The 13,277-nt window shown below is 56.7% G+C and overlaps 1 protein-coding gene across 2 annotated transcripts in view; it reads left to right on the top strand.

The window, feature by feature from the left end:
- Nucleotides 1-13,277, top strand: part of COL5A1 (collagen type V alpha 1 chain) — a 210,114-nt gene that overhangs the window by 77,856 nt on the left and 118,981 nt on the right. For both annotated transcript variants that reach the window (XM_055270439.2, XM_055270438.2), the window contains exons 5-6: nt 11,108-11,239; nt 12,517-12,654. In XM_055270439.2, coding sequence (XP_055126414.1) covers nt 11,108-11,239; nt 12,517-12,654 — 270 coding nt within the window. The remainder of the gene's footprint in view (nt 1-11,107; nt 11,240-12,516; nt 12,655-13,277) is intronic.

Genomic DNA, 13,277 nt, shown 5'->3' with positions numbered 1-13,277 from the left:
CCCGTTTAGTCCTCTGCTCCGTGAGGTAGATCTTATTATCCTCTTTTATCAACAACTGGAGGCCTGGAGTAATTAGTCATATGCTGACATCCTCGCAGATGACAAGGGAGGGACCCAGTGCCCAGGTCTCCTGTGGTCAGTGCCTCCCCTGTGCCATTCTTCTCTGGGCAGTGTTGCCAAGGGTCAGGTGGCTTCCTTCTGGGGAGCCTGGACCGAGTGAATGTCCCCTGTGCTCAGCGATGCCCCGTGTGCCATAAAACAGTGTCTGCAGGCCCGCTGCTCCGAAAGTCCGGATGTGGAGAAGGAAGGAGCAGCTCGGGCATGCACTACCCGAGTCACAAGTGCAGGCCTTTGTGAGGTCACCACCCTTTGGATGGCGAGTCTTTGAGGAGGTGGACCCACACCCTTTGGAGAGAGCAAGTCTGAGGAGGTGGACCTGCCCCCTAGCCCCTGCCATTGGTGCTGCCATTTTGTCCCTTGGTCTAGAGATGAGGCCCCCTCTCCGAGTTTGCTGAGCTGACCCTTTAGTCCCTGTGGCCAGCTTCAGGGTGTGCATGAGGCTGTGACCTGATCATGCCCCTTCTCTGCACCCATGCGGCCCGCCTCCATGATGGAGACACAGATGTGTCATTTCGCAGCCTCGCACCCAGAGCTGTTGTGAGTAGACTTGACCCTACACGTCTTGGGCTGGTGGCTGCAGGTGAGAATTGGATTGGGACTGGAGGCAGCGAGTGGGGACGTGGTGGGGATAGCAGAAAGTAATTTCCGACGACATGAAAATATTTCTCTAACACTCTCGTTAATAGTGTGAAACTCGTTCTCACAGGTGCTGTGAAAACCGTGGAAAAAATTATTTAGACCTCACTGGCTTGGGGGCATTTTGTTTTTCCATTTTGTATGACTCATGGATGAAAAATATCAAAGCGAGACTGTCAATGGGACTGGTTTGGGCCCATGGCAGCTGGAATGGGGGAATCTGGTGGTCTCCTACGTGCGCAGCGCCAAGGACGTCAAGGAAGTGGCTCGTGGAGAAGGGGCACCGGTGGCGTCCGGCCAGGCTGCTCTGGCCGTGTCTGTCAGAATCCGCCCGGCCCGGCGGGAGGGAAGCCCTGTGCAAGAGACTGCTGATGATGGCACCGTACTTGCGGGGAATGCAGTCATGTTCTTAGCTCCTGTTTGCAGAGCCCAGGGCCGGACTCCACGCTCCCAGCAGCCTCTGGGGCCAGCGTTGTTCCGTCCCCTGCTTCAGAAGGGGAAGCATGGCTTAACGTGGTTTGCAAACACACCTGAGATCACTCAGCCAGCAAGGGGCAGAATTCGGATGTGGGCCCAGGTGAACCCAGCTCCAGGCCCTAGCACTGCCCGTGGCTCTCCCAGCCTCTGTCCCTCCCAGTTGGCGTGTTAACTCAGCTGGGCTGCGTTTTGCATGGGAGGTTGGACAACGTGCCCGCCTGCCGGGACAGGGGAGGTTTGTGGCAGGGCCTGGCAGTGGCAGAACAATCTCTCATGGACAACATGCTTGCTGACTGCTTCTCCCACAGCCTCCAACAAGAAGGGTTTGTCTTAAATAATTATTTGTGTCTCTCTGTTTACCAGCACGAAGTGCTCTGGCTAAAATTAGATGATAAAATCTGCAGGACAAGCAGAGTGCTCAGCTGGGATTCCTGTAGAGCCTCTTTCGGTTGAACGAGGAGGGGGCCTGGGTGCCAGGCAGTCGTGGGGGGCTGGCTCAACCCAGGGATGGGGGCATTGGGTTGAAAGGAGTCCACGATTAAATGGCAGAGGAGGCACTGAGCATACGATTAGAGGGAGCAGCACCATGAGAAGCAGCCCGGGCTGGGGGCCACGGCCACGGGAGCCTCTAATTTGGTGAGCCCCATGTTTCCCGTCTCCATGGCCCCAGGCTTACGAGGCTCTCCAATGAAAACTTTGCAATTTCCTCAGCTCACAACAGAAACGCAGCCTGGATGCGGTCTCATTAGCAGAAAAGGCAGAACTGATTCTCTCAGCAAAATGCTCCCGTCTCTGCCAGAGCCAAGGACAACATCCTCCCGCCGTGGCCGCTGACCCATCTTCCGTCGAACGTGGCCGCCAATTGCGCCGTGGGCAGAGGCTCTGCAGCAGAGCGGAATGGCCGTAATGACCCCGGCCTGGTGGCGGAAACTTCCAGGGCACTTTAATGACCTGGCAGGGGGCAGAATCCAGGAATGTAAAGGGGGAAGCAGTGGTCAGTTATCAGAGTGAGGAATGGCATGAAAACGGCTACCACCTGCTTCTTTGGGCAGCCACAGGGCCAGCTGTCCGGGGCCGCTGGTGCTGGGTCTTGGCTTTGAAAGTTAAACAGAGTGGTTCAGGGGCTCAGCCCGGGGAAGCCAAGACGTGGAACAGGAGAAGCCTGAATCTGCCAGGCGAATTGGGCAGGTGCCTGCCCCTGCTCCTAGGGCTGTGTGGGCAATGGGACAAGGTTTTGGGAACTGCGAGCCCACGGCCGTTCTGTGTGCAGGATGTATGACTTGGCACGATGTCCTTGACTCCAAGGTGGGCAGCCCTGGGGTGAGGACTGTGGGGGCCGCAGGCAGAGACTCAGGAGCCCCAGTCAGCCCTCCTCCCATATGCCCTGTGAGAGTGGCGCTGCCTCTCAGACCCTCCATTGCTGCATCTGTGAAATGGGGATGGGAGAGTGGAAAGGAGACCTTGCCTTCCTTCTGGGGTTGGTGGGGGGCGCTGCAAGAATGGGAGTAGGGCCAGGCCTGTAAGGAAAGTCCCTTCTGCCGAGGTGTGAGGTAGGGCTGGGAATTGGGTCAGTGTGAAACACCAGGGTCTTTCCCGAAGCGTGCCGGGCACAGGCGGTGCACGCTGAGGATATCTGACATGTCAACACAACCTGTCACGTTGGAGCGGGGAAGTGGGGCGGGCTTAGGACAAGCAGCCTCAAAGACCTGTGGGCTGTTCTTGAGGGAGGAGACTGAGTCCCAGGCACCTCGGGGCCATCTCCAGTGCTGTGCCAGGACCCATGTGTGCCATACACATGCATGCCTATTCACATATGCACACAAGGCATGCCATACCATATACATATGCATAAAAGTGCGTGCATGCACCCATGTCACACATACACATGCATGTATACTGTGCACACAACATACACATGTATGTCATACACACACACCGCACACATGAATGCAAAACACGTGTGCACAGTACACATATGGCCTCCTGCACACATGTGCACACCTGCATCAACACAGTACTGGACACATGCACGCACACATAGGTATGCACGCACACACACAGTCACACAACACACCAGGCAACCCCAGATCCTGGCGCTTGGCCTGCAAGCGGGCCGTGGGCCTACAAGTGTGGGGTTGCTGGCTGGGCTTCCCTGCGTCCAGTGGGCGTTTGGCCCTGCAGGAGCTGGAAAACAGCATGAAGAGGACAGCAGCAAGTGAGACACAGCACTTCACACGCTTATCTCATGGCCAGGGCAGGACAGGGGCAAGGCGGCGCATCATGCTCCATATCCTGGGTGGCGATCGGCCTCTGCCTTTCCAGGGCAAGGGGGCGGCTCAGGAACGAGGCGGCTGCCATCGTTGGTAGGAGGACGGAGGATGGGGAGAAAGGAGCAACGAAGGGTGGAGACGGGGCATGTCTGAGGAAGGTCGGAGGTGACACCTGTTGCCCTGCTCAGGGATTGGGTGGGTGCCACGAAACCTGGCAGTTAGATGTGACATCAGAGGAGAGCCACGGGCCACTGCTGGGCAGGGCATCATGTTGGCTCCTTGTGCTTGTGTGCCAGGGGCTCTGATGGCACCTGGGAGGGGGACTGTGAGGAACATGGACCTTTCTGAGGTCGTGGTCAGGCTGCTTGCAGGTTCTTGGGGTCAGAGCCCACCTGTCTGAGAGGGCAGCTGCAGCTAAGAAATTCCTGGGGTGCCTCAGTGCCTCAGGAAGGGTCAGGGCATGGCCCACCGGGCAATTCTGACCTACAGCCAGCCTCTTAGAGGCCCAGGGTTGGGTCCTGGAAGGCTGCAGGCTGAGGTCTCTCTGGGGTTTCTTTGGCTGTGCATGCTCACTGTGACCCAGCCCCAAGCTCCAGCTTCCTGTCCCCATCCCCTGAAAAACCACGAGCTCACCCAAGCCCAAGCAGGGGCTGCCCACCAGCCCCCGGCCCTTTATTTCCAGGCCGCCAGCACCTCCCGCCAGCCAGTGCCGCACAAGGCTTTGCCAGGAGAGGAGGCTTCGTCGACCAGTTTTCCTGGTCTGTAGTTTGAAGCTTGGTTTCGTATCACAGGATGCAGTGTGAAAATGCTCTCAGCATACGACATGAAGTTATGATCCTAGTTTTGTACTGGAAAGGCAGTGTGTGCCAGATTATGGCGGCCAGGGTGGGCATGCCCTCTCCAGCACACTGGGGAGTGGCTGCCGGAAGCCCTGGGTTGAGAAGGATTCGGAGGGCACCAGGGCAGATCTCTGCCTAGGGCTTTCTTGAGCTTCGGGCAGAGCTGTGTGTTTGGTCCACACAGCCTGGAGGGGGTCAGGGGAGGCTGAGATTTCCTGTGATGAAATGGGGAGACTGTGGCTCCCAGGGGCTGGTTGCCTGGCTGGTAGGTGGCTGGGCTGGACGTCTCCACATGCTGACACGGCTTCCAGAGAGGAGCTGACTCTGAGTGAATGTTCCAGAAGGAGGAGTACAGGCTCAGGAACTGCCAGGGTACCACTGACAGAAGGACGGACGTCTCCGCATCCACGGCTGCTTTGAGGTCTGTGAGGGGCGGCTCCAGTCCTGGCCGCATCTTAGAATCTCATGAGCATTTATGACTCCTGAATCCCAGGCCCCCCCAGACCCACCACATGGAGTCTCTGGGGGTGCCAGGGTTCCGCTGGTGTCATCTGCTGAGTAGGACACAGTGTGTGGCTTCGCGTGAGTTATGGAAGATGCCTCTCTCCACCCTGGACCCATCACATCTTTCATCAGTGTTGGACACGGGTCTCAGGGATGCAGGAGGACTTCAGTGTGGCCCTCACTGTCTCCATCCAGGACCCCCCATGATAACCCTCCAGAGCCCCCTCAACTGTCCCCATCCAGGGCTGTCAGGTTTCCCCCCCATGGGACCCCCATCCAGGGCTGCCCAGGCTCCCCCATAGTACCCCATCTAGGACCACCCTGTAACCTCCCCATAGCACCCATACAGGGCTGCCCAGGACCCCCCATGACCCCATTAGGGCTGTTCTGTGCCTCTCGTCACCCCATGGCACCCCATGACTGTGTTTGGATCCCATCACTATCTCGTCTCTGCTCTGAACAGTGGACTAGCCACCAACCCACAGCCGTGAGGGCAGAGCTGGAAGTCCCATGCACCTGGGCCTCTGGACTTGCAGGAATCAGGTGGCCCCAGGCATGGCCCAGGGCAGAGGCAGGTGTCTCACTGGAGTCCTGCAGGGTGGGTTACAGCCTTTCCCTCAGCTTCTGCTCCTCCTCCTCCCAGTCCTTGTGGGGGCGCAGACATCACGGAGCCCTCTTCTCAGCCCTGCCTGGAAGGTGGCACAGAAGCAGCAATAGCTCGTGCAGCCATGGGGCTGGCCCGTGGGAGGTTGCTGGGCTTCAGGGGAGGCATCTGCTCTGTCTTGGAGCCTGAAGCAGATCCCTCACTACGGCCCCAACTGCCTGGGCTCCCGCAGAGAAGCTCCTGCTCCTCGACAGCCTTGCTGGGCACCCAGGTGTTCAGGGTCCCCTCCCTCACCTGCATGTGTAGGGAAGAAGCAGTGGGTGGGCTGGAAAGAGCCCTGGGCCAGGACCCAGGTCTAGAGTGACCCTGCTTCTGCAGGATTCTGAGCCTGAGCCCTAGCATCTGCGCCTCGGTTTCTCCTCCATGGGGGTGGTGTAGGGCTGGGCAGACCCTTGCCCTTTGGCAGTGGTGCCCACAGAACACACTGGCTCTTTCTAGTGTGAAAATCCACCTGAGGATTTGGTGGGGAAATGATTCGAACGAAGCATGTGCATTTGCAGAGAAGGGGGCACTGGAAGTGAAGGGGCCTCATGCCCTGTCCTACTTATTGTCTGTTCACTGCTGCAGTCTGGGGGTGTGGTGGGCAGCCCACAAAGCAGGGCTAGCTGAGGGCTAGGTCAGCCTGGGATCAGAGTGCAGGGCACCTGGGGACACCTCAGGCTTTGTACCCCTTTGTGGGTGTTCATTACCTAGCCTTGGGCCCTGATGGTCGTGCAGGTGTGCCTGGGTGCTGTGTGCCCACATGCCCTGAGACCAGTGCCAGCGCCTTATGCAGGACCTGCAAGGTATGGCCGCTGTGCTGGACACCCTGGGGTACGGGGTTGTGCCAGACATACCCATGATCCGAGGAGCCTGAGGCTTCTGGGGAAGCAGAGCTGGATCCAGGGGTGCACTAGGGCCCAGCACCACAGCTGCCCCTGAAGGCCCCTGAGGCTTCTCTTCCTTCTTTGAAGTGCCTTTGGAGAACATATATTCAGATGTCAAATTGCCAGCTGAAAGGAGAACATATTTTATTTGAACTGGACGAAATTTGATCCAGAAGTCATGTTGCTTAATAAAAGTATGTGGTTTTGATTCACTGTTCCTCCTTGTCTGCTGGAGAATTTGAAATATGGGTCAGGAGCCTCTAGCATCCAAAGATGGGGGAGAGAGAGAAGGAAAAAGGGGGAGAGAGAGAAGGAAAAAGAGGGAGAGCAAGGGAGAGGGAGAGGGAGAGGGAGGTGGGGCAGGTGGGCAGCTCTGCTGGCCTCGGGGTGGAGAGTGGGGCATCCCATTTGAGGGTTGGTGTCAGGGAGGGAAGGTGTGAAATGCTGAGGGCTGTGCTCATCAGGGCCCCACTCTTGCTTCCTCCTCAAAATGCCTCCAGTTTGCTGGGATGGGGTCTCAGGGGCAGGGGGCAGCAGCAGGTAGCTGTCCTCGGTCACTCCCCGTCCCTGTGCTCTGTCCCTTTGTGGGCCACAGCCCCCGAGGTGAAGTCTGGAAGGAGAGGAACCTGTCACCCAGCGCCCTCCTCAGCCCAGCAGATGCCCCAGCCCAGGGAACAGGTGCAAGCTCAGCTCCCGACGACCGCCAACCCTCAGCTGCTTCCTGCACCGCTGTCCTGAGGCATCACTGTCCTGAGGCATCACTGTCCTGAGGCATCCTGCGGAGAGGAAGGACCCGGGTTGGAGGGGGCTCGGCGGTGCTGTCCATGATGTGGGGTGATGTGGGGGGTTACAGTCCCTGAAACTTCAGATGAGGCAGTAGGTACATGACGGCCAGGGACGCCCCATGCTCTGGGCCTGATGCCTGCGGGAAGAGCACCCGTCTCTGTGCTGCTCCATCTGTTCTGAGATGTGGGGACAGGGGAGGCAGGGCTGGGTCAGCTAGTGTCAGGGGCCCCACTGCATGCATAGGCTCCAGGTCCTGGCCACTGCTTCTGTGGCTCTGCAGTTGGGGCCAGTGATGTCTCCTGTCCCAGCCTCTTCTATCTGTTAAATGGTGGTGACAGAAATTTCCCTTGTGAGTCCTGAGTCCTGCAAGGGAATGGGTGCTGGCATGCACCCAGGCACCGGACAGATCTCAGAACCCTGGCTGCACCCTTCTGGATGGGGCGAGGCAGGGGCAGGTGGGCAGAAGGGCTGTGGCTGGGCTATGGCACAGTGGTGCTGAGAAAGGTGGGCAGGTATGGATGTGGATGTGCGGCTGAAGTCAGGAGCAGGAACTTACCACCTGGCAGAGCTGCCTTGAGAGTTGGATGGGCTTGGGGAGGGTTCTGAGCTCCTCGCTCATCATTTGAGGTTTTTAAACACAAGTTGGGGTCACCCACGGTAGCCACAGACACATACCCCACTTTCTTCCCCTTTTTGGTGCTGAGAGCCATTTCCTGTTGAGCCCCAGGGTCCTCCCCTCGGCCCCTGCCTCGCACCACTCCCTCCCCTCGGCACCTGCCTCGCACCACTCCCTCGCCTCTCAGGAGGACTGTCCTGGCTGCTGTGGCCTCTTCCCTGCCTCAACCTGCTGTTGGGCCCCCACCCTGCGTCCTGCATCAGCCTTCTGCTGACCCCCAGTTCATCCAAACCTACTGCCCGCTGAGGGCTTTTCCTGAGCACATGCCTTCCCCCATTGACCTCAAAATCTTTTGCATTACTTCTTGAGTGCCTTCTGTATACAAGGAGTTTTACCTGGAGGACTCCACAGGTCTGTGAGGCCGATGCTGCTGTTTTATGCTAAGTTTTTCAGAGAGAAAGCAGGGAGCAGAGACGTGTGTGTGAGCGGGCTCATCCCAGGCCACACAGCCAGGCAACGGCTGGAGCTGGCGTGCAGGCCGGGCCTGTCTGGCAGCACAGAGCTTGCTGCTTTTCCGAGTGTGCCTGCGGGCTGGGATTCCCTCCGCCCCGCCCGTGTGCGTGGTGGTTGTGGTCCTCCCACCCGCTCCATCCAAGTCTCAGTGCCTGTCTTGCTGTGGCCAGACCCTCACACCAAAAGTCTTCGTGGAAGAGAGCAGCCCTCGGAACAATGATGGGTGTGCTCACAGAGCTCACAGCTGTGAATGTCTCCCAGCCCTTCCCAGAACACTGGCACCCTGGGACTGAGGGTGACTCGCCAGGGTCAGAAGTACACAGCACAAAACCATGTCACAGCCACCGTGGCTGCAGGCCAGAGTCTTCATGGCAGAGACAAAGCTGTCACTAGACTCCTCCTGTCCCAGAGAGGGGCCTCGGCGGGGGGAGGTGGTGCCTCTGCCTGGATGGAGTGACGGCTCAGATGAACCAGGCTCGGATGAACCGTGGAGAACTTGCCATCCTCCAGATGGGGTTGGGCACCCTGACCCTGTAGCCCGCTGGCTACTGTGGCTCTGGAAAAGTGTGCAGATGTGATGCAGGGTGGCAAGATGGGCTTCAGACCCAGGGCACCCAGCACCTGGCCCTGCCCCAAGTCCCCTTGCCTGCGGCACCGTCTCCGGTGGCGGGATGCCAGCACCCGGACCTGGTCCTCCAAGTTCCTTTCCCTCCCTTGAGTGTGGTGGGGCGCGCAGTGGTTGGCATCTTGCAGGCTGCCTTGGGCTGATCCTGCCCCACCCGCTGGGGGACCCTGGACAGGTGACCTCACAGAGCCTCGGTTTCCTCTATTGTAGAGTGGGGATTGGTCGGACACAATTCATAGGGTTCTTGAGGGCACAGAGAGACCACATGCAGGCTCTTTACCTAGTACTTGATCTGTGGTAAACATGATCTAAATCGTCATCACTGTCATTACTATAAGCATTACTGTATTGGTCAGCTTCTATGCATCTGATTATGGTCAAAAGATCCTCTGCTTTGGAACATCCAGGGTGCTGCCAGGGTGACTCCTAGCGTGCCTGTCATCTTCATCTCTGCAGATAGCGTTTATGAGACCTGCATTTCTTATTCCTAGTAGCAGCCCTTTTATTTCTGCTGTGTACACATCATGGTGAGAGAATAATGGAATAAATTGTTTACACATTGTGGTTAGAGGAAGAAGGAATAAGTGCTTGCATGCTTTTCCTGGCTGACACAGTTAGACTGTAGGCTGCTCACAATGAATCCGAAAGTTCAGTTGTTAGCAGCGTGGGTTCACCCGCCTTGTAGGGTGGGGCGGTACTTCCTTCCCTTTTGTGGTTGAATGATATTCCTATTCCGTTCTATGCATATACCACACTCTGTTTATCCATTTAGCTGTCGGTAAACATGTGGGTTGCATTTATCTTTTGGCCATTGTGACTAATGCTACTATGAACACTTGTATACATTTATTTGTTTGAGTCCCTGTTTTGTTTGGAGGGTGAACTGATTTGGGTGAATTGTTTATGCACCTGTTTCAGTTCCTGAGATTGGAATTACTGGTCATATGGTATTTCTAGTTTTAACTTTTTGATAAACCAGACATCACCTCTTTAAAAATACTCTCTCCTCTAGTGGTTGAGGGGTAATGGCAAAGGAGGCAGGGTACCTCCAAGCCCTCGGGATCTAGGGTGGGTGAGAGTGCAGGCTGTTTCTCACAACAGGCAAAAGCTACCAGCACTGCACTGGCATCTGGCAGGTGCTCAACAGGTGTCGATAAATGGATGAGTGAATGGGTGGTGGATTGATGGCTGGGTGGGTAGATGGGTGGATAGACAGATGAATGGATGGGTGGATGGGTGGAAGGATGAGTAGAGGGATGGACAGATGGATGGAAGGATGTATGTATCTAGATGGATAGATGGATGGATGAATTAATGAGTGGATAGATGGCTGGGTGGATGGATGGATAGGTGGATAGGTAGATGGATGAGTGGATGGATGGGTGAATGGGTTGAAGGATGAGTGGATGGATGGATAGATGGACAGAAGGATGTGTATATGCAGATGGATGGATAAGTGAATGAGTGAACAGATGGATGGAGGAGTGGATGGATAGAGGGTTTAATGAATGGATGGATAGACAGGTGAATGGGTGAATGGATGGATAGATGGATGGATGGGTGGATGGGTGAATGGATGGATGGGTGAATGGATGGAAGGACTGGTAGATGTAGATGGATAGGTTGATAGATGGGTGAATGGATGAATTGAATGAGTGGATGGATGGATGGATAGGTAGATGGATGGAAGCATGTATATATGCAGATGGATGGATGCATGGATGGACGGATGAGTGAGTGAGTGGACAGATGGGAGGAGGGATAGATGGTTTATGGATGGATGGATAGATAGGTGAATGGGTGAATGGATGGATAGATGGATGGATGAGTGGATGGGTGAATGGATGGGTGGGTGAATGGATGGAAGGACTGGTAGATGTAGATGGATAGGTGGATAGATGGGTGAATGGATGAATGAATGAGTGGATGGATGGATGGATGGGTAGATGGATGAGTGAATGGATGGATGGATGGATGGATGGATGGATGGATGGATGGATAGATGGGCCAGCCTAGCTTGAATGTCTTTTGTGAGTGGCAGCTTCTAGGGAGAATGTTTGGCTCTGAGGACAAGCTCGTCTCGTGGCTTGGTCTGGACTTTGCCCTGCTTCAAGGCATGGGGCTGTGTCTCCCAGGTCCCCATGCGAGTGCTCTGTGAGCTGCTTTTTCATGAGCGTCTGTTCTTTTCCAGGGTGACATCCAGCAGCTGCTCTTTGTCTCGGACCACCGGGCAGCTTATGATTACTGTGAGCACTACAGCCCTGACTGTGACACTGCAGTACCTGACACCCCACAGTCGCAGGACCCCAATCCAGATGAATATGTGAGTTAACTCTGGCTGGGATCTTGGAGGGCATGAGCAGACTACTTGGGATGGTTGGTGAAGGGACATATAAGCCATGGGACCCTTATTTTAAATAAATCCACTGGGTGAGAATTCAGAGGTACCTAGGAGGTAAACATTGGGATATCTGACTCACTTTACTAAATAGCACTGTCCTGAATGATAGGGTCACAGAGTTTGTCATCAATAACCCTCTCCTTTAACCTTTTGAACAAGCTCCTTGATGGTGAATGCCCAGTGCTCTCTCACCCTTGGGCTTGACCTTGATGGGGTATTTGTGAGCACAGATGCCACAGTTGTCCCCCATGGACTGGATCCACTGGAGAGGCCATGTGCAGCTCGCCAAAGAGGACACAGCCTGGGCTTGTCTACTGTAGAATGGCGAGCCCTCGGATCCCTTGAGTGTAGGGTGTTCTGTAGAGTGGCAGCCACGTGCCTGACACCTTTGTCCCTCTTCCACCATGTCCATGGGTCAGCTGTCCTCCCCCTCCCGCCCCACACCCTCGCGGCACTGCAGTTTTTCTTATTTGCAGCTCTTCCTATCACCTCTGCATGAAAATGCTCTCCCACGCCCTGGGCCCATTGCCTCTCATTTCTCATCCGTAATATTAAATCCTGTTTATTTCTCCTTGGGTCTTCCTTCTTTCACCACCAGTCAGGAGAGAAGGAAGGGTAGCTTTCAGGATGCTGTGGAACCCCATGGCCCAGGCTCATCTTACAAACCCCAGGAGGGGCAGGACAGAGCTCCCAGCTGAGTCCCTGCTGCCCCGGCCTCCTGCCAGGCTCCTCCCAGCTCCTGGTGTGGGAATGGGCTCAGGACAAGGCCTACTCTGTCCCAGTGAAACCCTTCCCGTGGGGTCCCTGGGCTTTGAGGCCTGGGGCTGAAGACTCGGGAGCCTGCTGGTGACATGGTGACGGCTGCACAGACTGCCATTCTGTTGATTGTTCTGGCCTGGGTTCCAAAGGGCCAGAAGCCTTCACCTTTGAGGGCTCATCTTTCTCTGCCTGCTCGAGGGGACCTGGTGTCCCCCCCCCCACTTTCTCTCTTGTGCTTCTGATGAGGCTGCGTCAGCTTTCCAAGTTGCTGGAGAGGGAGGAACCCCATCCGGGGACCCACGGGGAGGTTCACGCCTGGGGCTGGACAGGGCATCGTGGCGCGCAATCTTCGCAGCCAGATCTGGAGGTTGCGGAAGGACAGCAGGCTGGTTGCTCTGTGGGCTCCGCTGCTTCCTCACGGGGCCGCAATTTGCTTTCAGTACACAGAAGGAGACGGCGAGGGTGAGACCTATTACTACGAATACCCCTACTACGAAGACCCAGAAGACCTAGGGAAGGAGCCCACCCCCAGCAAGAAGCCCGTGGAAGCTGCCAGAGAAACCACAGAGGTCCCCGAGGTCTGGGCTGAGCAGGGGACTGGGTTGGGCTGGGTCCCTCGAGGCTGTGGTGCAGGGGAGGGCGAGGCCGGGAGAGGTTGTGTCAGGGTGGAGGGTTGGGGGCTGTCTGGTGAAGGTCGTGGGGGCAGCTCAGTGAGGGAGCCAGCTGTTGGGGGCTGTCCGAGCTGTGAAGGTTGCGGGGGCAGCTCAGTGAAGGAGCCGGCTGTTGCTGTCCGAGCTTTGCTGTCACGGGGCGTATCGGGCTTTCTGCCGTGAGGAGGACGTTGGGAGATGCAAGGTATACAGGGGAGCATCTGCCAGCATCTCTGGGCCCCGGCCCCGGTCCCCACCCTGTACCAGGCACAGGGCTCGAGCAGGCCCAGGATGAATTTGGTTCTCGGGCTCCTTAAGTGTAGGTGCAGCTATGGTGGGAGAGGAGAGAGGAGAGCTCAGAGGCTCCCCCAGGGGATGGTGCAGTCTGAGGTCAGCCTCGGGTCCTCCCCGCTCTGGGCTGTCATCCCCTCACCTCTGAAATTGGGGAGGGTTGTGAGGGTGTGTGAGCGGCAGTGAGAGCTGGAGGGTCACACCTAGCAGGGCCTGGGCCCCGTGCAGGAGTGCATATGGGTGGGTGTCCTGCACATGGG

The sequence above is a fragment of the Symphalangus syndactylus genome, chromosome 3 (genome assembly GCF_028878055.3).
Source record: "Symphalangus syndactylus isolate Jambi chromosome 3, NHGRI_mSymSyn1-v2.1_pri, whole genome shotgun sequence".
In the NCBI taxonomy this organism is placed as follows: Eukaryota; Metazoa; Chordata; class Mammalia; order Primates; family Hylobatidae; genus Symphalangus; species Symphalangus syndactylus.
The sequence above is the reverse complement of the archived record's forward strand: the minus strand, read 5'-3'. Positions and strand labels throughout refer to the sequence as shown.